Here is a 23,919-nt window from a genome sequence, read left to right on the forward strand (position 1 = left end):
ATGTTGGCAAGGCCCAAGGCTTATTCAAGAAGGGAGATGTGGCCATTGTGCTGACCGTCTGGTGCCCTGGCTCTGGCTTCACCGACACCATGCCTGTAGTGCCTGTGCCTCGATGGCCCTCTCGAGCTTTCTTCTATCCCCTCTCCCCTCCCCCAACCCATTCATCAGGCCAGCAATGCTTGTAGTGCTCACTCTGAGCCATAGTGTGGCGCTGGTGGGCTGGGACACTAGGGAAAATTCATGCCTCTGAAACAAGGACTAGAGCCCAGCTGTCTATCACAGGGCCCTACCTGAGCAAAGGGTGCAGGAGGAATGCAGGACCGGAAACCCTCTGACTTTACCACAAAAGGTCAGTAACCAGTAACGTCTCTGTAATTTGCTCCTGTACAAAGTTGTTCAGAGAACTCCCAGGCCTGGCCTGGAGTCAAGAGAAAGCAGGAGCAGGGGCTCGAGAACAGAGAGTCTGGGGTTCCAGGGTAGATAATCTTTGGCTCTGGCCCTGACTTGGTTTTCCTACAGTTTTGGACTCCCCAACTCCTCCTTGTGCACTCCACTCTGCAGACACCCCACTCTCCAACTTCTGTTGGCAGAATCTCCAGGCCTGCTGCGATAGTGCCCACCTGAATGTCAATGTCAATAAACAGCAGCTGTAGGGGAAAAAAAAATCAGGGCTAGCTCAGGATGCTCAAAATTGTAACGTCCCTTCCTGGTTTAAGCTAAACTAAAAGCCATAATTGCGGGTACAGGTTATTTGTTGGTTTTTGTTTGTTTGTTTGTTTGTTGTAGTTTGCAGTTAACACTCCAATTAAGTAGGTAAGTGTTTTTCCTCTTTGCAGACCAAGTGGTTACTGTAGCTTTTCGCGTCTAACATTCCCCATGGTAGCAACTATGTGTTACCTGTCCACTTTCCTAGTCTCTCACCCTTTCCTTCCTCTGATACTAACTGGAAACTGTTTATTAGATGGAATTTATTTCTAGTCTAGTGGCTTCAAAAGCATTGACTTCACTTTTATGCATGAAAAATGGTCTCTTTTTCTTTGATTTCCTTTACTGTGGTTAAAACACACACACACACAACAGAAAACAAACAAACCAAAACCCTATCTCTTTACAAAAACAAAAAAACAACTATGTAATCCCAAAATATATTGCCTTAAAAATGGCCCATGCCTCATTTTAGTCACTCAAATCTTTTCCTAAGATTTGAGATTATATCTTTATGCATGTCTCTCCTCACTTCCTTTTAAGTCTACTCTAAGCAGTTGATAAAGCTTGCACTGAGGTCAGTAAAGATAAGGTTAGTCCTCCTGAGAACATACTCATGTATTTCATTTTTGCTAAGAAACCTGAGAAACATGAACATATCACAAAATGAGTATATTTATAAGTTCTATATGGAAAATTTAATTGAAATTAATTCAGTACTAACAACATGTTCTTTTGTGGGTTTGTTTGTTTGTTTGTTTGAGACCTGATCTTACTACATAACTGAGGCTGGCCTTGAGGTTGTTGTGTAACAGAGCATGCCTGTTCAAGCTGCCCTTGAACTCCCAGACATTCAGAGTCTGTTTTTCCAGTCTTGAGAATCCAGACTTGCACCTCCATAGCCAGCCTGAGTTACCACCTTTTTAAATGAAGCTGAATCTGTTTCCTGATTGCCTAGACACAGCACCAGTATAGTCAATCCTGTTGAAGTTTGTAAATATTCTTTGGTTTTGTTGTTGTTTTGTTTTGGGTTGGTTTTACTTTTGTTTTTGTTCGTTTTTTTCATCAATCTTTTCATTAAGCCAGGAACCTTCCTTGAAATCAGTACTTTACCACAGGAAATCTGTCAAACTCCTCAGTGTAACCTAAGCACCTAAATAGTGAATCCCTAAAATGGATGACCTTTCTATGGACATTCTTCAAAGAAAATCAGAAGACAAATGAGATATCTCTAGGATCAGATCAGTAGATAAAGAGACAGAGAAGTCCACCTAAAACAGCTTTTTTGTCTAATAGTCTTGAAAAACTAAATGAATGCAGCCTCATACTGTCAACAGTTCTGTGGATCTTCTGGAACTTGGTGTGTTCATCACCCTTCTCCTTGCTGTGACCAAATCTAAAAGACTTAAGCGACTTAAGAGAAGGCTGAGTTTATTTTGGCTGCAGTTTTCAAGAACTCTTGGCAGCAGGACCATAAGGCCCCAGTTCACATTGCATCAGCATCTAGGAATCAGGGAGAGACAAGTGTTGGAGCTCACATGGCTTTCTTATTTTTATTCAGTCCTTGGTCTGTAGCCACAGGAATGCTATCACCACGGTTAGGGTAGTACCATTCCTACCTCAGTTAACCAGATTAGAAACTCCCTCACAGATGTGTCAAGAGGTTTGCTTTCAAGATTCTAAATCTCATCAAGTTTACAATTAAAATTACCCATCACATGCTTTTGAAAAAAGTTGTGGGTTTAGGTCCAAAGAGGTAGAGTATGATGCTAACTGGCCTCCTTTGTGCTTATAGGAGCATCTGCTGGCAGAGGCTTTAAATATTTCATGCTTTCCTGGGGAAGAAAAGCACTCTCTCTCTAAGCTCTGTGACAAATGGGGAAGATGATACATTTCTAAAGGCATTGGAGGCAGGATTCATTTGTTTCCACTTCTTTGGTTTGAGACATTCACACTGATACAGAGTGATATTTCTTTAACAATGATAAATGTTCACATCCTCTAAAGATGGCTCTTTTTGATATGTGTAGTCTCTTAAGTCTTAACCATAGCAATAGTTTGCTGCAGTATGGATAGATCACAGTAGAAACAATAAGTAAGAAAGAGAGTTGCAGAAAAGGGCGCTGAAAAGATAGAATTCTTAAGGATCGGTCTAATTTATCATGAAACATACAGAGATGACTAGCTCAATGACAGCTATTCACATTGTCTGTTTAATTTTTATACTGGAGCTAGCATACCCATACTGCTAGCATTACTGCATGTGAGTAATACTCTGAATATTTCTGTTTAGAATTAAATCTCAGTGATCAGACATTTCATCCACTGCACACAGCAAATCTAAAGCTGTGATCATAAATTGTCTCTCATTTGCTGTTAAAGGGATGTATGATCCCTCTATTTTTCTTCTGTAAAGACGTGTATGGGAAAATATTGGCAGGGTTGACATGTGCCTGTCCTGGAATCACTATAGAGAAATGGACTGTTATAGAAGAGTTATCAAAAAAGCCTCACTGTTCAGAAGGGTTTGGTAGCCTAGAAGATCACACAGGAACGATAAGTACTACCCTCATTCTGCTGTATTGATGAGCACAAGGATAGGGACGAGATGTAACAGAAAAAAAGAGTGAGGGGCAGAAGATGAGGGAAAACATTCATCAGAACTGGGAAGGTAGGGGTTCTGGACTGAAGATGAAAATAACTCAATTTTGCTTTAGGTTATACAACTGGTTATGAGAGATTCAACAAATCTGTTTGATTTATAAGTTCCAGTCACCTCATCTACAAAAATAAAAATAAAAATAAAAAATAAAATAAATGAATGTCTGCAATTCAACCCAGTGCTCGTTGAACATGGTGGTGTTTGAGCAAGAATATATAGGCTGGGTTTCAGCTCACTTGTGGAAGGCTTGTGTGGTATGCTTGCAGGCCTGGTTTCAACAGCCATACCACAAAAGCAAATAATAGAAGTGAAAATAAAGGTATCAAAAATCCTTGGAAATAGTGAAATTGTTATAGAAGAGAGTGAACGTTGTGAGACAATCCACAAAGAATGGTCAGAACACTGAGTTTATGTATTTCCCATAACCTTGAGGGAGAGAAGGGTAGACAGCATGAGAGTGATATCTTTTCTATAGCTGAGCATGGTAACCTCCCAAGTATTTTTGAACTCCTTTAGATGGAGTCACCTCTGACATAATACCCAATTAGCCCCTTTACGTTTTGTTTTTAATGTGTATAAATGCTTGCCTGTATATAAGTCTGTATGAGACATGTGTATGGTACCCATGGAGACCCGAAGAGGGCTTCAGATCCTGTAGTCAGAGATGGTTGTAAGCCACTGTATGTGTTCACAGACCCTCTGTAAAAGCAGCCAGTGATCTTACCTTCTGAACCAACTCTCAAGCCCCCAGCCTCTAGTTTTTAAGGGTAAAAATAAATCATTGAATATGTCTCAATTTTTCATGTGAACACACACGTATCTGTACATGAGTATGCATACACACACACATGTGAGAACTGACTGAAAGAAAACAGTACTTTGGAAATTCCAGTCAAGCCTGAGCTTCAAAAATCCACCCCCCACCCCCCATTCCCCACCCCCCACTCTCCATTTATTGTTCTGGAAGCTACCTGGAGACAAATGACAATTGGTTTTGACTGGTGAGAATAATCCAGCCACAGGAAAGACCAGTGACTGAGAAAAATTATTTCTTATTTCTTATTTCTTGTTCAAGGAAAGGAACAGCTTGCCTTCCCAAAGCTTCCTGAATGAGAGCACATTCTTCATTAACCCGCTCACGACCTGCCAGGATACCAGCTGTTCAGGAGAACGTGATGTTCTGTGCTGGGACTGCAGCTGTAAACTAGGCTCCTAGCAATTGCACAGGACATCACTATCTTGAAAGAGAACTTAGAAAAAGAGAGTTACCCTATTAGCACATATCCCTCGACAAGTGGACGAGATGTCTGTCTTTCATGTTGATTGCTACATACGCAGCAACACAGCATGCCTGAAACTTAGCAGTTGTTTAGTAAATACGTTTCGATAAATGAATGAATCAGTAGGTGAAAGTGTGGATGTGAAAGCATCAAGAGAAGTGACTCACAGCACATCATAAACCACAGCAGAAGCTGAACAACTTCCCTCTGAGATGAATGACTAAAAGGCAGCTGCCTGACTGAAAACCCTACCCCAGCATAACTGGCAGCTCCCGAAAGGGGCCTCTCTGTTGGAGCTCCCTACAAAAAAGAGGGACCAACAGGCACCTCCGTGGCTCCATCTTCTCCTCTGGACAATTGTCATTACAGCAAACTTCCACATCCCAAAGTTTGTTGCAGGTGTATATCAGACCACAGTGGTCCTGGGCTTCCTTACCATGGTTGAGGAGCATTTGCTCTCGAATGTTTCTTGGCTGCACGATGTGGTAGACTCACTCATTACTTACAAGTAAAAATGGAGCTTTGAATGTGAAGTGTGGTTCCCTGGCAGAGCACCAACTGGAAGATTCTCACAGATTTGCCACACAAAGCCTCATGCAGTTCAACCCTGACTGTACAAATTTAGTAGCACCAGCCTGCGTTTGGCTTCCCTGCCATCAAATCTACCTCTCCACATTCTTCACAATGTTCTCTATGTCCTGGTGGTAAGAATATTCTGTAGGAATTCAGCCTGTTATTGTTTCATCCTTTCCTTCCTCCCTTCAAGCTAGAATGGTAAACAGGTATCTCAGAGATTATTCACATTTGGCATCCAAGAACAATCAGTAATCCAGTCAGGTCTCCCCAGAAATGTCTTTCTGTTGCCAAACTCTTTATCCTCTAATATTGCTTCTCCTTTTTGCATGTCCTTTTCTCCTGGGTCTTTCTGCTGCCTAACGATCTTGTTCCCACATCCATGAAGGTGACTTTTATTCCATTTCTTCTGGTCTTCCTGGCAGAACATGATTCCCCAGGCATTTCTTTTATTTTGTGGTCTACTTGAAATGTTTCTCATTCAAGGATTTTTTTCCACTTTTATATTCAGGTAAGAATTCACTGAGGTCAAAGATCATGCCTGACTACATTCATTTATTAAGCACTGAAAACTGACTAGGGACGGCCTTCACAGGAAGGTGTCCCATCAGTTCCCATATGAGAAAGTGAGTAACACCTGACCTTCTTTCTTTATCTAAATGATGACTTCTCAAGGTCCCTGGTTCTTTTGACTTTTTCTGGCTTACAAGTCTAATGATAGTTGGTGTTTATACTTTCACTTGTGGCTTGATAGTGCCAAAAGCATAGTAATGGCTCCATGAATCAAAATGAACACATGGCTGGAGGAAAAGGCCCTGACAGGTTCTCTGTTGACTCCTCTCTTACTACAAAAAACAAACAAACAAAACCCCACTTTTTTCTCTGATGTATTTCCTGCAAGTTTGTCCTTCAGGTATCAAGTACTCATTCCTGAATCAGGCTGGAAGATAAAGTACAGCTAATTCCTTTGTTGTGACTGGGGTAAGCTATTGCTCGGAAATACAAACCTTACCACTCTAAGCAAAAACAGATCAACTGGCAAAGCTCAAGGGAAGTGATAGTTGGGGAGTCTTATCCACAATGACTTTCACCTTTTCCTCCCAAGTTCATCCTCTCTGTAGATGTAAAATACTAACTTCAGATAACCTCTTCTATAGAGTCTTTGATTTTTCTAACTAGATAATATGTCCACTTTTAACTCCTCATTGTATGAACTTTCTGAGGAAACACAAAGAAATATTTATTTATCCACATGGGACACTCATGTCAGACCCAAGTAATTATTCTATCCAAGTTTAGCTATTGAGCTGATGAGTTTATTGAGTTCTTTATGGGAGCATGTGTAATGGGTTACCTATAGAATGGGTTACCTATAGATGTCTCAAAGAAAACTCTACACTAACGGGGTGACAACTCATGAAAGGTGCATTTCTGAAGCTCTCTCCACAACTTGCAAACAGATCACTTGATCTGAGAGCATCCTTTCTCTACAAATGGTTACTGCTCATGTAAACTGGGGCAGGGCCCTGGCGAATCTTGTCAGTTTCTTGATATTCTATTGTATGTTCTCTTCACTTTCAGAGTTGTATAAGCTCCACCTACTTCCTGGGTCTCATGGAACCTCCTTCCAGAGGCTGACTATTTAAACTAGACATACCACGCTCCTATATTCAAGTATCTTCCTCTCCATTTGTGAAATATTATATATGAGGGCAAGGCAATTGTTGGTCATTTAGTGTAAACTATTGAAAGATAAAAATTCTAGTACTAGCCTGCAGTCTAAGGAGCAACTTAACTTCAAACACCTCTCTCTCATTAAAGAGTGGCTACTGAATATTTTAACCAATTAATGGAATGTGAGTGATACCTGATTTTGAAAATTATCTTATTACCCAGTCTCACATCAATGTTGATCTTCATCTGCCTTAATATGAGATTCACGGTTATTCAGATGATCCTTTTACTAGCATATTTTGTTTCTGACAAAAAAAAAATCCTACAGAATCTTGCATTGAATCATCTCACTATTTGCTAAATTGAATTGGCTTGGCTAAGTAATAGGCCTCATCTCAAGCAGAGGCTCTTCCTGGACCAAACTGCTGACTGTAAATTGTTTCCTCCTCTGCTTTTAGATAGAAGAGAATCTATAATCAGTTAGGAGAGCAACAGAATTTATTGGAAGAAGTCTGTGCTTTGGCTCCTGATGTCTCTTGCTGTTACAGATTGCACCCTACCAGAGAAAGACAAAACCCACCAGCTTTCAGCATTAAATGAAGAAGGGATTGATTTCCAAGACTGAGACTCTCCTTATTATCTCAGTGGCTTGTCTATTCAAGCCACGAAAATTGTCCTCTCAGTCAAAGCTAAGGTGGCAAGAATGGATAATCCTGTCAGTGACATGACTATTTTTAATTTTTTTCTTTTATATTTTATTTATTTTCATTTTATGTATATGAGTATTTTGCTTGAATGTATGTGTACAATATGTATGCAGTCCTGTGAGAACCAGAAAAGGGTACAGATTAGCCTGAGACTAGAGTTATAGACCATGGTTAGTCATCAGATGGATGCTGGGAATCGAATCCAGCTTCTTAGGAAGAAGAGCCAGAGCTCTTAGCCACCGAACCATCTCTCCAGCCCTAGTGATACAACTTTTCATTTGTAATTTTTATAAGGACTCTACCCATTGTACTATTTGTGAATACCCCTCTCACGGCGGTGGGAACTCACTGGAAAGTTGCAATGTTCGTTGATAAAAAACTTGGCCAGATAAAAGAAACACATTTCAAAACCTAGATTCTTGGGGCTAGAGATGCGGCTAAGCAGTTAATTGCAATTTGTTATGGTCGGTGTCTTTTTAATGTGCCTGGGTGATTTGTGCCTATATACATATTTGTCCGCCATTTGCATGCAGTGTCCATGAAGGCTAGAAGAGCGAGCCAGGTATTCTGGAACTGGTGTTACAGACGCTTGTGACCTTCTCTGTGGGTGCTGGGAATTGAAACCTGGTCCTCTGGAAGAACAAATATTTTTAATGACTAAAACTGTCTCTGCAGCCCACGTGTCCCTCTTGTAGTAGACCCACATATGTCTTCTGATCCCGAACAAGGCCGTTTACAACTACCCATAACTCCCGACCAAAGGAACTGATGCCCTCTTCTTGCTTTTATGCCACCTGCATGTCATACACATGCAAACACTATGCCCACATATGAAATTTTTCAAAAAAAAAAATAATAGTTTTTTTTAAAAGTGAGGGAAGGGGCAGGGAGGAGATGAGGGAAGAAGGGTGGGATTGGGAGGGAGTGAGGGAGTGGGCTACAGCTGGGATACAAAGTTAATAAACTGTAACTAATATTAAAAATTAAAAAAAGTTAGATTCTTAAGCTCCAACTGCTTAACAACTATTTCTTCAGCTGTAGCTTTCCTTTGTCCGGTAGTAACATTACATACATTAGGCAAGCTGAGTCTCTTACGGGAGGTTTAGCTAGAATAAAAACCAAAATAAGGGAGCAAATTTCCATTCAATGGGGCATCAAGCAACATGTAGTGAAAGTATAGTCACATTTGCTTAGTCATCACTATGGAGAAATAGTCCAACTGATACCTTAACATCGAAGCGTATAGGAGGGACATTCCATATCCCTTCTTTGTTGGTTGACCCCCCAGGACACAGATTTTTTTTTCCCCTCAAGTCGACCTAGCTCTGACATATTGCATATCATCTGAATGCTTGAGTTGAAGTCATCTCCCCACAGCCTAAGTGAGTGTTAAGCCTGCTCCTACGGATCTGATGCAAATGAGATGATTTTCCTTCCAGCAGGCACAACTGATGCCTTCCAAGAACAGATGAAAACAGCATGTTCACCTTTCTACCTTCATGTTCCAATCTTTTTTAGTTCACGTTTTTAACTTTATGAACTTGTTCATCCCCATTACCAGGATAATTGCCCATTTCTCTCTTCTGTTAAGGTATTTGATTTGGCTCACCTGTGGGCAGCTCTCAGTTAAAAAGGGTAGAGCATCTCCAAGCTGAAGTCATGAAACCCTACTTATCAATTGCCCCAGTGTGCACTAGATGAACAGCAATTGAAAGTGCGGACCGCCCCTCTGCTAATCACATAGCCAAATGGAGTTTGCTCTCGTTTGCTTAATCATTCAGCTGTAATTGAATACTGATGGGAAGCTGGCATTCCACCCAAATGCTTTCCATTCTCCTGCAGAAAAGGTGGTCAAGTAGCCGTATCGTCTCCCCAGCAGCCCCAGAACACTTTACAGACCATTTCATTTCCCGATTCTGCATAAAGCCTGCTAGACATGGGGGAATTACAGCACTGAGATAGTATTGGCCACTGCCCACAGACACCTTCCCCATTGTTCTCTCTCTCTCTGCACTGTTGTGCAATTGATAACAAAGCATCCTTTTCTATTTTCCGAGGATACCATCCTCAGCCCAGCTTTCTTTGGCTGGTAAATCAATATCTAACACTATCACCACCTCCCAGAGCTAGCTATAACTCACACAGTGGTACACAAACTAGTGTTTCTCAGCATCTACTTCCACGTTGCCTTCAGCAGGTTCTCCCAGAGTAGGTAACAGGCCAGCAGCAGCAGCATCTCCTGGAAACTGAATGCTATGAAACTGGACGTAATGTTTCAACATAATACATTTGGAGAGACATGTGCATTTAATCTATAACATCTGCATTCAAAGGATGAATAGTGTATAACTACCACCTCCTCAAAAGAAGACAATTAAAGATGTTGGAGGAATATGTTACAGTTGCGAAGGGAGTTAATTTGCATTTTGGGGTAGATGTTTCCTGCACAGACTCCAGTACATATCAATGTGACCGAAAGGCAACAGTTGCAGTGTTTTGTTGGTGGTATTCTTTTTGTTAAGCAAAGAGAATATATCATCAGCATATTGTGCTTTCTATTTGTAATTGTTCTGCAAGGAAGTTTCATTCATTTTTGTGTATTCATTTACACATTCTTGCACTTGTACATTCATAGGCAGTTGTGGGCATTTGGTTCACTGAATAGTTCAAGACATCATTATTTATTTTGTTCTTCCCAGTGACTTCATTTCACTCATGGGAAGCTCATCTATGTTGATTCCCACATTCATTTGACATTCACCTAGCATTTTCAGTCATCATTAATTTTATATGAACTTATTTCTTCACACCGATTGGTGACCCAGACTAAATCATATGTGTTACTGTCTATATTCATACAGTTGCGCTCTTTCCAAGGGAGGCATTGTTTACTCTGTTGAAATATTTTTTCCCATACTGAAAACTGGATGCTAGCTAAGTATGTGTGTTGTGAGATATGATTGTATCTAAGAACTTCTATAGAGCTCTAGAATGTGTGTGCATATTCACTGGCATGAATACAGTTCTCTCTCCTTCCTCTCCTTCCAAAATGTAAATTTATTTGAAGGTCTCAAACTATAATGTGACATGGCAGGGTTTATGCTGCCTTACCCCTTTGCTTCTCTGTAGTCATTCTAGCAGCTAGGATCCTGACTTGTGTCATTTAGTTAATCTTACTTTGTTGAACCCAAGTATAGAAAACAGCTTCAGACTGTAAAACCGCATCCCCACAAAGAGGAAATTTACAAATCAAAATTCTATTTTAAATGCAGCTGTTAGCCACAGCATTTCTAATTAAAACACTGCTATTCAGAGTTGACACAGGTCATTCCCTTTCCACATGTCCTTAGGTTCTTTACAGATTTCATAATAGAGTGAGTCTCATTGTTAGAGTTGGCAAGGATCCTTCTACATACCTAATGGATAAAAGGTTTTATGCACTAAAGGTGAATAACCGTGTTATATTATTCTGAGGAGCACATGCCTCTTTCACCCTATACCAACTGAGCCATATTTGATACCACAGAAACTATGCTTGTCATCATGCAGTTCTTTTGTGTGGTGCTATTTCCGTGAGCCTCTCCACTCTGACAATCTCTGTTTCCCACTCCTCTCTTCTTCATCTCTAGTTTTACCTTTTATCTCTCCTTCTATTCATAGAAGGACTCTCAGTACAATGTGTTGAGTTCATTGTCTTATATATACTGTAACTGATCTCAGGTTCATTCTTCTTGCATAAAGTAAAGCTGCCTCTGTTTATGTATGACATGATTGTTTTCCACCTAACTACCATTTTAGCTCTTATCCATTAATTTCAATGTACTATAGTTTTGTTTTTTTTTTAAGTCTTTTCAAAGTACTTAACTTTTTTGGATACTTTCCACTTGACCATGGGTAAATCTACAAGTCTGTTGTAACTGTTTTTCACTTTGTCAAGATCTGAGGATACACTTTGCATGATTTCTGTGAGCTTTCATTTTTTTTTTCTTTAAAGCCCAGGTATGGTTTGTCTTAATGAGCCTTTCAGTTGCACTTGAAAGGAATGTCTACTCTTGTTAGACATGTGGTTCTAGAAATGTCAGCTAGGTTGATTAACCTGGTTTTAGTGCTGTAGGAAAAATATCACAGGTGTTTTCTTGAGGACTGGCATTGGAAAGCTGCTTAGCATTACACTAATAACAACCAAGATTGAAGTTCAGTTGGGTCTTAATTTGGGATCAGAGTTTATGCTTTTCTGTATTTGTGGAAGCCTATTCATACTTCCCCACATATCCAGTTTCTAGAATCCATTTTAGATGTCTCTCCAGTGCATGACAGGAAGAGCCAAGCATTTTTCTTGTTCCAAGTTTTCTAACACTCAGATGGTCTTCATAAGTTTTCCTACAACTATCCTCTCTAACTTTATCTTCATTTGCCTGTCTGAAAGTGTATCTTTTAAAGTACTATATTCAGGAGTAATGACTAAGCAAGAGTTGGAATAAGATGAAGTCCATCTTATTGTTCAGTAAGCTGCAGTCCCACTCCCTACCCGACCCAGACCGTGTCTCCCTTAACATTCATAAAAATAAATTGGGAACTCTGAGAAGCATGGAGTAAAAAATCTATTTCATCCCTTCATTACACAAAGCAGGGAACACTAGCTACTATAATATATTTTCTAGTTTCTAAGAAGATAATATGAAATGTGTGAAACAAAATTTTAATGGTTGGGCCAATTGTCTGTGATCCACAAAGTTTTGTTTGTAGTAGTTGGTGCTCTTGTTTGTTTGTTTCCTTTCATTTTATTTCTTTAAAGCTGGTTTTCAAAAGTTGAGAGTCATGTATTGGCATAAAAAACTAGGAACTGAAAGTTCAGAAAACTCTCAGGCATAAATATGAAAACTGGCTGCTTTAGGGTCTATTACTTTAACTTAATCTATAACTTGCATTGTAAAGACCTGCATCCACATACTTTGCCACCCTTTGCCTGCTTCTTCAAAGTTAGTAACACTGGGAAGTGTCAGTATTCAAATGCACAAGGTTGTGGTTTACTGTGGGATTTGCACAAGTATCGCAAGAATGAGCATGATGTCTTATGCCTTCCTGAAAAACAGGCATCCCCAAGAAAATGCTGCCTACTCAGTATATCACCCCCCCCCACACACACATTATCTTCCCTGTCTCTTGGATACCTCTTTGGGAATTTTATTGACACTCTGCTTTCTTTTCTTGAACAGGTGGGCTCTGCATTGCCCAGTCCGTGAGAATCCCCCAAGAGCGCAAAGACAGGACCATTGACTTTGATAGAATTATCAAACAGCTCTTGGACACCCCCAACTCCAGGGCCGTCGTGATTTTTGCCAACGATGAGGATATAAAGTAAGGATGACTGTACTGTGAACCTGGTTCCTATGCATGTCACAGCTTTAGAAGGCAGAAGGATGAGGATGCTGGCGAGGAGAGGAGAAATAAAGTCAGATCAGAGCTCTAATTACAAGGTGGTACATTCTTTCATGCTTGCTGTCCCCACACAAGTTGGCATCCACAGAAGCAGTTAGTACCTGGATGTCTTGTAGTTTCATTTTGATTAAAAATAAAATGTATTAAATTATTGGAAGAAAGAAAAGAGTACTAGGCCTTTAAAAAGCTGTATTATTATAAACAAGTTCAAGTATTGCAGGGTTTTATCCCAAGAATGGTGTTTGTTAGTGTAAAAGACAGGGTTTGTGATTCTACCTTCCTCACTGCTCAGAATTTAAACACAGGGCACTAACTGTCGGACCGCCACATTCTGCACCCACCTACTATTTATTCCTTTTACACTGATTTTTCTTGTGCTCCAAACTTGTCTTTTTAACTTCCCTTTGGGCCTAGTTCCTTGCATTTGCAGCAGTAGCATTTAGAGCCACCCTCTAAATCTCTTCTAGGGTGCAAATGGCCCCTGCTTACTTTTATGAACACAATAAACCACTCTGGAGTCTTTTATTTTTGTCTTTTTTTTAATTAATTGTTATTTTACCTGCCTGAAAATGGCTAAATTCTTTTCTAACAGTGTCCAAACCTACAAATAAAATGTCTCATACCTCGTGTCCTTGCTAACAGGGTTTCCATTATGGATGGTAGAGCTCCTAGCTTGTCATTTTCTGGTGTGTCACTCTGGAGACATTCTGTATCATGTTCCTGATCCATTTTTAAGTACCCTGTAGGTGTACTGCATGTGTCTGCTCTTGACCTAGCTTGGCATAGCATTTCACAGCAGAGAACACACACTATGGATCTGTGCAATTTTTTAATCTGTATGCATAATTTCATTTTACCTATGTACTACAGTTTATCTAGCTTCTTCCTTGTGGATTGACAATTAAAATTTTTATCACAGAATTTCACAGTTATAAATACAGTATTATAGCAAACTTCCTGTAGAGAACTATCTGTGCTGAACTATAAATATGGAAATATGTACTAATAATACATAAGATACTATGTGGTAAGTAAATATATCAGACTAATAAATTATATCCACAGTACATACAGATCTCTACATGTCCTCTTTTACAATCTAATCATAGACTCAGTATTTTGGATGCTGTAAGTTTGTTTAGATTGTAAAATTTTGTACCTTAAATTCTAGGAAGTACTAAGATAAAGATCTGTTTTTTTTTCTTGAAAAAGGCCATCATTACAATCATCTGAAGATAGGCTGATTAATACTTCCCTGGTGTGGAGGAGTTGCATTTTAAATCTTCACCTTGTATCTTAAAATTCAGTGATTGAAAATTCAAATTGAATTTGAAGGTGAATTGTTTTTCTTGGGTAAAATTGAAGGGTTCAGACCATAACTTCTTTGGGATTTTCTAAGGTCACCTCCAGCAACCTTCCTTCTGTCTCCTTGCATTGTGTGTCCTACCAAGAGCCAAGAATCTCCCCAACAACCCACTATGAAGGGCTCAATCATAAGTGAGGCGTCAAGATCATTACATGGAAAAGTATTGAATCTGATTTTGAGAATATTCACTGCATAGATCAACACACTCTCTCTCTCTCCTTGAAGCGGTTTCTTCCCCGGGCTCCCATTTTCTTGGCATCTCAGTTCTTCCATCAGTAAAATGAAAGTCTTTTTAAACTGTCCTATGAGAGGGCTTCCTAATCCAATTACCTTCTAAGCAATTCAACTTGAAGGCACTGCTGGAGCGGAGGTTGTTTCTGTTCTCTCCTTTTTTTTTTTTTTCTTCAGCCCCTTTTTATTCATTCCTTTTATGTTATTTATTTATTTTTTTTCAATGCAGTTTATTCAGGAACCATGAACAATCATCTGACCCTGAGGAAAGCCAGCCCACAGCTTAAATAGCCTCTGGGTAGCCAACCCAGGCGTGCCACGTGGGCAATGCAGATAGGTCCACATACATGGAAGCAAGCCAGATCCTCAGCCTTAGCCAAATGTGGAGTTGTTTGTGACAGAGAGCACTCACCATCGGGAAGGTGGAAGAAGGAAACCAGCTCCATCTTTAAGGCATAGCATTCCGCAGCTCTCTACAGTTCCCCCTTTTTGTTTTGGACGCATCAGGCAAGAGTAGAGGTCTGATCTCTGATATTAGAAATAAATTGGGACTTTGTACTGATGTTCATTTAGGTGTCATCCACCCAAAGAGCATCAGACCCATCCGATACCTTTTTCTCAGAGGCGGGACCTGGGGCATCAACCCACATGCAATCAGACTTGCTCTTCTCTGGGTTGAAAGCAGCTGACCCTGAGTGCAGTGCTTAGCCTCGCATCCTGAGCGTAACATTTTAGCTTTTTATGGTATCCAACCATGCTTGGGGAGAATGTCCTGCTTCAATGGCTGTAAAGGCCTGAATGATCATGGCTGCATCACACTGTTGTGAGACTCTAATCTTGCATATATACCACAGGCAAACCAAGGAGACCAACACCAGAAGGCCTGCTAACGCTCCCATGCCCGCCCATTCCTTCAGATGATTCATGGCTGCAGCAATCCATGATGATAATCCTGTGGCTAGTCCTGCGTCCACTCTGGTAGAATTTACTGTGACAATGGCCACTCTCAGCTGCTCCATCGTAGTATCGAATTCTCCAGTCCAATTACCTAAAATATAGCTCGACAAGTGTTTAGACAGATTTGCAGCACAGGAAAAATTCTCATGTTATATGCTAGTGACTCAAAGTCCAGCATATTTTCATTGACAGCCAAGTTGAGCGTTTTGCCATAGGGTATCAATTTGCTCCTGCACGAGGTCAATCCTCTGATTGAACACCATCAAGCTTCCTTTTAGTTGAGCATTAATTCCTTTATGTACAACTAAGGCATGAGCTACATTGGCTTCTCTCCTTCTTAAGATGATTTCTCTGACCAGAGTATTTCTGGAAAATTCTTTTTGTTATATTTTATATTTTTAGCTCCTACCTGTGGAGTCAAGTTTTGTTGTTGGTTGTTGTTGCTGTTGAATGGTTCAGATAAATCTGTAATGTCCATTATTTCTATCCATCGTTAGACCAGATGACTTTTGAGTGGTATTTTTATCCTTACTATCTGTTTTGATACTATGAAAATAGCTCATTTTCAACCAACGCCATTGAATAAATGAATGGAATGTTAAAGTTATTGCTCAGTGTTTAATGATATACATGAAGGCTCCCCCATCCCCAGCCTTTATGGGCGATATATGCTATATATTTAGTTGTCCATTTAGACGCTTGATTACAGTGTACCAGCGTGTTCTGGGTGCTTCTTCCCATGGCATTGTTTTAATGAACCCTGTATTTGTCTTTATCTCACGTTTTCTTTTACATATGGGCCCTCTCTGGAAAAATGATCATTGGATGATGCTGTTAGTACCACTGTCAGGTTATCTTAGATCCTTTGTACTTTAGCTCCTTGTGAGGTTTTGGTTTCCAATATTGTTTTTTGGGGAGGCTCTAGTTTCCCCTCTCATACTATTAATATTTTGTCAACCATTTTATTTATCTCTCTCTTGCTTACCTTTCACATTTACTCATATGTCATATGTTGGCAATGTATGTCTATGTTGAGTTTTTAAAAATCAGTTCCTTATGATTAAGATTGTACTTTTGACCTGTGTGGCTTATATTTTAGGTAGAGAGTGTACAAATTCACTCATGAAGTATGCATATTATTTTTACAATGGAGTTCAAGTTTACATTGAATGTCATTGTTTATTGACATCTATGTGTTGGCATCTTGGTTTCTGAGCACATTGATAGTCAAGTTCATGTTTCTTCAAGAAGGTATTCTTTTTTAACATTTTTTTAAAGTTAGTTATTCACTTTGCATCTCAGTTGTAACCCCCTCACTCCTCTCCTCCCATCCCTCCCTCATTTCCTTTGTTCCCCCCCTTGCCCCTCCGGAAAGGAGAGAACCCCCCAATCCCAACCCACAGACCTGTCCCAGCAATCCAATCTCATCAGTATTGGGTACTTCCTCTTTCACAGTGTCCTGGCAAAGCAGACATGACAGGGTGAAGTGATTGAAAGGCATACAACAGAGACCAGGTCAGAGACAGACCCCATCTGCTTGCTGGGGGCCCACATGGAGACCAAGGGGCTCATTGTGTACATATGCACAGAGGGTCTAGGTCTAGTCCATGTTTGGTTCTTGGTTGGTGCTTCAGTCTCTAAAATCCCCTCTGGGACCAGGTTAGTAGGAACTACTGTTATTCTTGTGGAGCTCCTGTCCTCTCTGGATCATTCTACACCCCCCTCAACTTACTCCTCTTCAAGGCTCCCTATGCTCTGTCTAATGTTTGCTGTGAGTCTAAGTTTCTGTCTTGATCCATTGCTGGGCAAAGCCTCTCGGGACACTCATGCAAGGCTCCCATCTGCAGACACAGTAGAGAGACATCAGTAGTGTCAGGGGTTGGCTCTCTCCCATGGAGTGGGTCTCAGGTTTGGCCAGGCATTGGTTACAAATTCCCTTGATATTTGCTCTATTCTGAAGGAAGGGTAAATTCTGGATGAAAGTTTTTGTAGGTGGGTTGGTGTTCTCTTCTCTCCACCAGAAGTCCTGTCTGGTTAGAGGGTGGCTTCTTCAGTCTCCATGACCCCTGCCACCAGGGGTTTCATTGGGCTAGCTAGAGTCACCCCCGTATCCTCCCAGGAACCCACCCTGTTTCAGGTCTTTGGCTTGTCTAAGATTCCCCACCTACAGTTGCTTTTCTCTCTGCAAGCCCTCTCTAGGAAGGCAGAATCATCTAAAGATTACAGAATCACCACAATGTTGATTCTTTTTTCAAAAACTGAACACTGGAGATGGAAAATTTTGACATTTCTTGCAACATTAACTTCAAATACTTTGAGAATAGCTATAAGATGGCATTAATATCTCAATTTTGAAGGGAAGCTAAATGCTAAATCAGTCATGGCTATAGATAATTTGAATCTTAAGGTACAATAAAATCTGTCTTCAAATTTTACTCTGCACATAAAAGTAACATGTTCCCATTGCAAATCCCCAAGAAAAATAAGAAACAGTTGATTTTTTAATAAAAAAAAAGATTCTGTATTATCCTCTAAATCTGTGAAAAGATTAAAAGAAAAAAGTAAATGATTACAAGTAATAATTAAAGTAATCTTTTATAAAGCCTATACCCTCTGTGTTCAGACACAGTTTAATATTTGCAAGGAAATTATAAATGAACTCAAGTTTTCTTCTGCAGGATGGAGAGTACTCAGGCTTTACCTGTACCTTTTGTGAGACTCACATTAAAGTTCAGCCACTGTCTGCTTTGATTAAGTACTCATTTGTTTACATATTCCCATGCTGTTTTCTTCTCTTCTCTCTAACCGTTCCACGTCTGTCAGATGTTATCACTTCTCCACACTCCTTAGCAGCAAATTAACATTTGCTCCTAAGTGTAATACAATAAAAATTCATATTTTCACACACACATACAAATGCATGCATACACATGTGTCTATTGGCCAGTTTTCATCATATATAAGCTGAAAAATTATTCATAGTTTTAAAAACCATAATTTTCCTGTTTTACAGGAATAAAAGCCTTTGATACACAAACTAAGTGTATTATATTGACATTATTTTATTTTAGGAAAAATATATCCATATATTTATTTATTTTTAACATTATTTATTATGTATGTGTGCACAGGCACACATTAGTGAATGAGCATGAGGTCAAAAGACAACCTGCGGGGAGTCAGTTGTCTCCTTCTGTCTTGTGGACATCAAGAACTGAACTCACAATCATCGGGTTTAGTGCCAAGTACCTTTAAAGGCCCACTGAGCTATCTCATCAGCCCTTTAATTACAAACCATAACTACAACACTCTAGAGCATCTTCTTCTTATCCTCCTCTCCATAATCTCTGGCTCTGTTCTCTTGGGCAGTTATTTCAGCTCTAAAAGCTTTTTGCTCTTATCTGCATAATGGGCAGACTGGCAATGTAGGAAGTATTGATTTCCCGTATTGTCTGCTCATTCCTATCTGAGATGATTGAAATTGTATAAATCTCTTCTAAGGTCCTCACATCCCTGTGCCACATTTTTATTGTACGGAAATGAGTGTTTACTTTATTATGCGTATGTAAATGCCTACCTCTTCAGAATCGAGCACTTATTTTTCTTTTGATGCTGTGATGTAATTTGTTTGTTTTACCTAAAGTTAATATGATAGTGTCTTATTTGGTTTTTATTATTTATTTAGTTGCTTTCAGTATTTTCCCATGATCATTTACATTAAAGACACATCCCTTTTCCTCCAGGTTCATAAGTCACTAATCTCAGACTCAGAATTTCTTTGGATACAACTTTCGGAGAACTCCATCATTTACACAGAATCTGGGACCAGTTGCTATTGCTGTTAACATTTCTCCTTCTTGTAGCCTCTCTTCCTCCCTGACCACTATTTCTTGTTCCCAAAAGATTTTCGTTCTGCATGTATATACATATATGTGTATATATGTCTATATAATATACATATGCAATATATACTGTATTCAACATATATGCATATATATTGCTGGAACACATTCTTGAATAACTTCCTTTAAAAGAGCAAGCTCAAGAAAAACATATTTTAGGGCTGAAGAGATGGCTCATTGTTTAAGAACTCTGATTGCTCTTGCAGTAAACCCAGCATGCACTCACACAGCTCACAACTGCCCGTAACTCCAGCTCTAGGAGACCTGACACTCTCTTCTGGGCTCTGAGGGCATCTGCACGTATGTGGTGCATCAAAACTTATGCAGGTATACTCATCAATATAGACAAATAAATCCTTTTCTATAAAAGAAAATTTTATGTGTGTGATGCCTAAAACTGTTCTTATTCTGACCCTATAATTAATAGTTGACATTATGCACATAAGTATGAGACATTATGTCTCATACTTATTAAAATAGTGTTTGCCCATGAAATGATTTAGCAAACAGTGTTTATTCCTTATGAGTTGGATAATTCTTTATTTGTATAGCATCTGATAGTCTAACTCTCCAGTGGAAAGAAAAATCACAAGTACACTGAGCATGTGTAAAAATTCTCTGATTAACAGTGAATAATCTGATTTTTCTGTTTTTTTTTTTTCTGAGTTTCTCTCTGCTTTGTAGGATATGCTCATTACTTCCAAAGTAATTACTTTTGTAACATGTTTTGTTTACGTATTTTATGGCAGTTTAGCTTTCTTAATTCAGAATGCTTCTCAATTTCTCAGTTAATGGGTAATAATTAATAAACTATAGAAATGCCCTCTGGAAATGTCTTATTAACAATAGTTAAAAGATAGCATTTAAAAGAATTATTTTTCTGCATATTTATTAGGAAATGTGAACTGTATGTAGTCTTATTTATTTTAACAGCATTTTTAGGATTTGATCTTGTTTTTTAACTTTCCTTTCACGAAAGAAAGTGCAATTTTTCATTTTCAATATACACATTCTTTTTCATGTTCTCACTTCTTTCCATATCTTGCTACTGGTTATCCTTTTATATCTTAACTAAATTAATTTGTTATTTTTCACTTTCTCCTGTGTCATTTCTTCCCCAATTCCAGGCTGGTGTCCTTTTCCACTGGGGACTTCTGTATCTGTGGACTTGGTATAGGCACTAGTCAGCTGTAGACATGGACTTACTATCTGACAGAAGAATCAGTAGGTAGAGAACTGGCTATTGTATTAAATGATTTCTTCTTGTAAATCACTTCTGGGACAACTCACTCAGGATGATACTTTCCAGGTCCCACCATTTACCTGCAAATTTCATGATTTCCTTATTTTTCATTGCTGAGTAATACTCCATTGTATAGATGTAGCACAGTTTCTGCATCCATTCTTCAGTTGAGGGGCATCTGGGCTGTTTCCAGCTTCTGGCTATTACAAATAAAGCTGCTACAAACATGGTTGAGCAAATGTCCTTTTTGTGTACTTGAGCCTCTTTTGGATATGTGCCCAGGAGTGGTATGGCTGGATCTTGGGGAAGCGCTATTCCTAGTTGTCTGAGAAAGCACCAGATTGATATACTCACTCATATAGACATACAACATAGGACAAACCTACTAAAATCTGTGCATCTAAAGAAACTAAGCAAGAGAGAGGACCCTGACTAAAACGGTCAATCCCCATCCTGAAAGTCAAAGAGGCTGGATATCAGAAGAAGAAGAAAACAGGAAACAACCTAGGAACCTTCTACAGAGGGCTTCTGAAAGCCAGAAGAAGAAAACAGGAAACAAACTAGGAACCTACCAGAGAGGGCCTCTGAAAGCCTCTGCCCTACAGACTATCAAAGCAGATGCTGAACCTGATGGTCAGCTGTTAGGCAGAGTAAATGGAATTTTATATAAGAAGTGGGAAATATTAAGAGCTGGAGAGGACAGGGTCTCCACAAGGAGAGCAACAAAACAAGAAAATTTGAATACAGGGAACTTCCCAGAGACTCATACTCCAACCAAGGACTATTCATGGAGATAACCTAGAACCCCTGCACAGATGTAGCCCATGGCAGTTCAGTGTCCAAGTGGGTTACATAGTAATGGGAAGAGGGACTGCCTCTGACATAATCCGACTGGCCTGCTCTTTGATCACCTCCCCCTGAGTGGGGAGCTGGGGAGTGGCATGCATGCAGAAAGGGGAGGGAGGGTGGAATCGGGAGGGGAGGAGGGAGGAGCTTATGGGAGGATACAAAATGAATAAAGTGTAATTAGTAAAATTAAAAAAAATGTAAATCTGAGGTAGATAAACAACAACAACAAAAACCTTCCAGAATATTATTTTCCTCCCTGTATGACTTTTCTTAAAAAGCAAATGTTTAGTTCCTTTAAGTAGTCACACCATTCAGTACTGAATTCAGTGGTACCTGTCATTCCTCTCCACTTCCTTCCTCCTGCTTTATCCAACCATTTCTCCTCTACCTGTTGATGCTTAGTAGTGGAAACTATTAGACAACAAATTCCTATAAGTTTATTAAAAACTACCAATCTGCTTTTTCTAGAAGAAAGAAAATTTGATCTGGGTGTTCACTCTCATATTCTGTCTTTAAGACATCCTTATTTCTTTAGTTCTGAACATGTGTCATTGTTGAAAATTTATGGGATGGGAATTGTGTCTGTGTGCATGTGTGTGAGAGAAAGAGTGTGTGTATGTGTGTGTATGTTTGGGGGTTTCTGTACGTGAAAGTTGTGCCAGTACATGTGTGTGAATGTGTGTGTAGATGTGAGTGTGCATGTATGTGCTTTTGTGTTTGGATAATATGTGCACATGTCTCATTTTTCTCCTCTTTTCCAAATTCCGTTATCACTTTCTCACTGACGCTTTTTTCCTTTTCATACTTTCTCTTTTGTTGCCTTTGATATTTACAGACTTTGTTCCTCTATAAACACAGAAAATGAAATTCTATGTTGAAAGTAGGATCCTGTTTATTTTAATAAACGACTTCTGCAGTATGATTTATATTGATATGATTTATTTCTACAAATGATACTTACCATTGTCTTATCTCTGCACCTGAAACCCAAAGTTGCAAAATGAAGTAAAACAAGGCACTATTTGGCCAATTAAAAAAACAAAACAAAACAAAACCATTTAGGATCTTTTTCTAAATGGTGCTTTCACAATTTCTAATACATGTGAATACACATCTCCAGCTTATTTCATGTTTATCTCTCCTTGTACCTTTTGACTTTTAACATCTTTCACTTATTTTACAAAAAAAGGGGCTTTGAAACCTTCGTTATTGGTTTATAAACCTCTTTACATATGCAAGATAAAAATCCCCATGCTATCTTTTGCGATTGCTTGCTTATGTTTTGATGTAGCAGAGCTTCTTTTGGCTTTACTTGATTTTGCACATGTCTGTGTTCAGCTTTTATACCTCTGTGCTCTTCTGTGTTTCTTTCCTTAGGCAGATCCTTGCAGCGGCCAAAAGAGCTGACCAAGTAGGCCATTTTCTCTGGGTCGGGTCAGACAGCTGGGGATCCAAAATCAACCCACTGCATCAGCATGAAGATATTGCAGAAGGAGCCATCACCATCCAGCCTAAGAGGGCAACCGTGGAAGGTATGTGCGTTGTCAGCAGTGAGTGTAAAGAGGGGGCTACATTCCGTTGGGTGACCAAAACAAAAATCTTTGGGGATTTTCATGTTTGTGCAGGATTTATAGATTGTGTTTTACAGAGCAGGCGGGGCTGTGGGGCGCAAATGGAGCTACGCACCTGGTCTCTTCCTTGTGTTGACAATCTTCTTTTGTAGAGATTAGTTATCTCACGGTAATGTTGCAATTAGCATAGAGTCTTTTCTCACTCTGAAGAGCTTTCTGAGGAGAGATCATCACCATTACTAAGAACCGAAACAATAACACGTCCAAGTGTGTGTGCCGAAACACTGCAATTTTAGAGAGAACATTTTCTCTTTGTAATTTACCCTTTGCTTCTTAGCTTGGCAACTGTGGGGATCACATTTTGTTACCTCTCCTGATCCCTTCCAGAAGCTGTGATTATAGAGCCCTGACCCTCCGCAGATGCCAGCATCACTTGAGCCATTTCTTGTTCACTACTCCAGTACTTTCCTACATTTCTGCAACCTACCATCCCCCTGCTGCCGTTTTTTCCTTTCTTTTATTATTAAAAAGACTTTGGGGGCAATTAATAGGAAATGATGATTTTTCTTAGTGTTCTCATAATCTAAATATATTAATTACAATTAATTTTTCTTTAATATATAAAGAAAGTTATGTCCAGGTGGAAATATTAGGTTAAAGAAAATGAACTCCTGTGCTGATAAACTGCTGTCTGTTTCCTTTTTTGGCAAACCATTCCTCCAAAGGTTTCTACAAGTATGCTTTGCAGGACATGCTGAAC

The 23,919-nt window shown here is 39.4% G+C and overlaps 1 protein-coding gene across 9 annotated transcripts in view; it reads left to right on the forward strand.

Moving 5' to 3' along the window:
* Positions 1–23,919, forward strand: part of Grm7 (glutamate metabotropic receptor 7) — a 920,878-nt gene that overhangs the window by 435,742 nt on the left and 461,217 nt on the right. For all 9 annotated transcript variants that reach the window (XR_009591906.1, XR_009591904.1, XR_009591905.1 and 6 more), the window contains exons 3-4: positions 12,818–12,959; positions 22,966–23,120. Coding sequence is in view for 3 of the 9 variants with exons in the window: in XM_060383884.1 (XP_060239867.1) it covers positions 12,818–12,959; positions 22,966–23,120 (297 nt within the window). In the remaining 6 variants the exon portion in view is untranslated. The remainder of the gene's footprint in view (positions 1–12,817; positions 12,960–22,965; positions 23,121–23,919) is intronic.

Source organism: Meriones unguiculatus, chromosome 5, assembly GCF_030254825.1.
Source record: "Meriones unguiculatus strain TT.TT164.6M chromosome 5, Bangor_MerUng_6.1, whole genome shotgun sequence".
NCBI lineage: Eukaryota > Metazoa > Chordata > Mammalia > Rodentia > Muridae > Meriones > Meriones unguiculatus.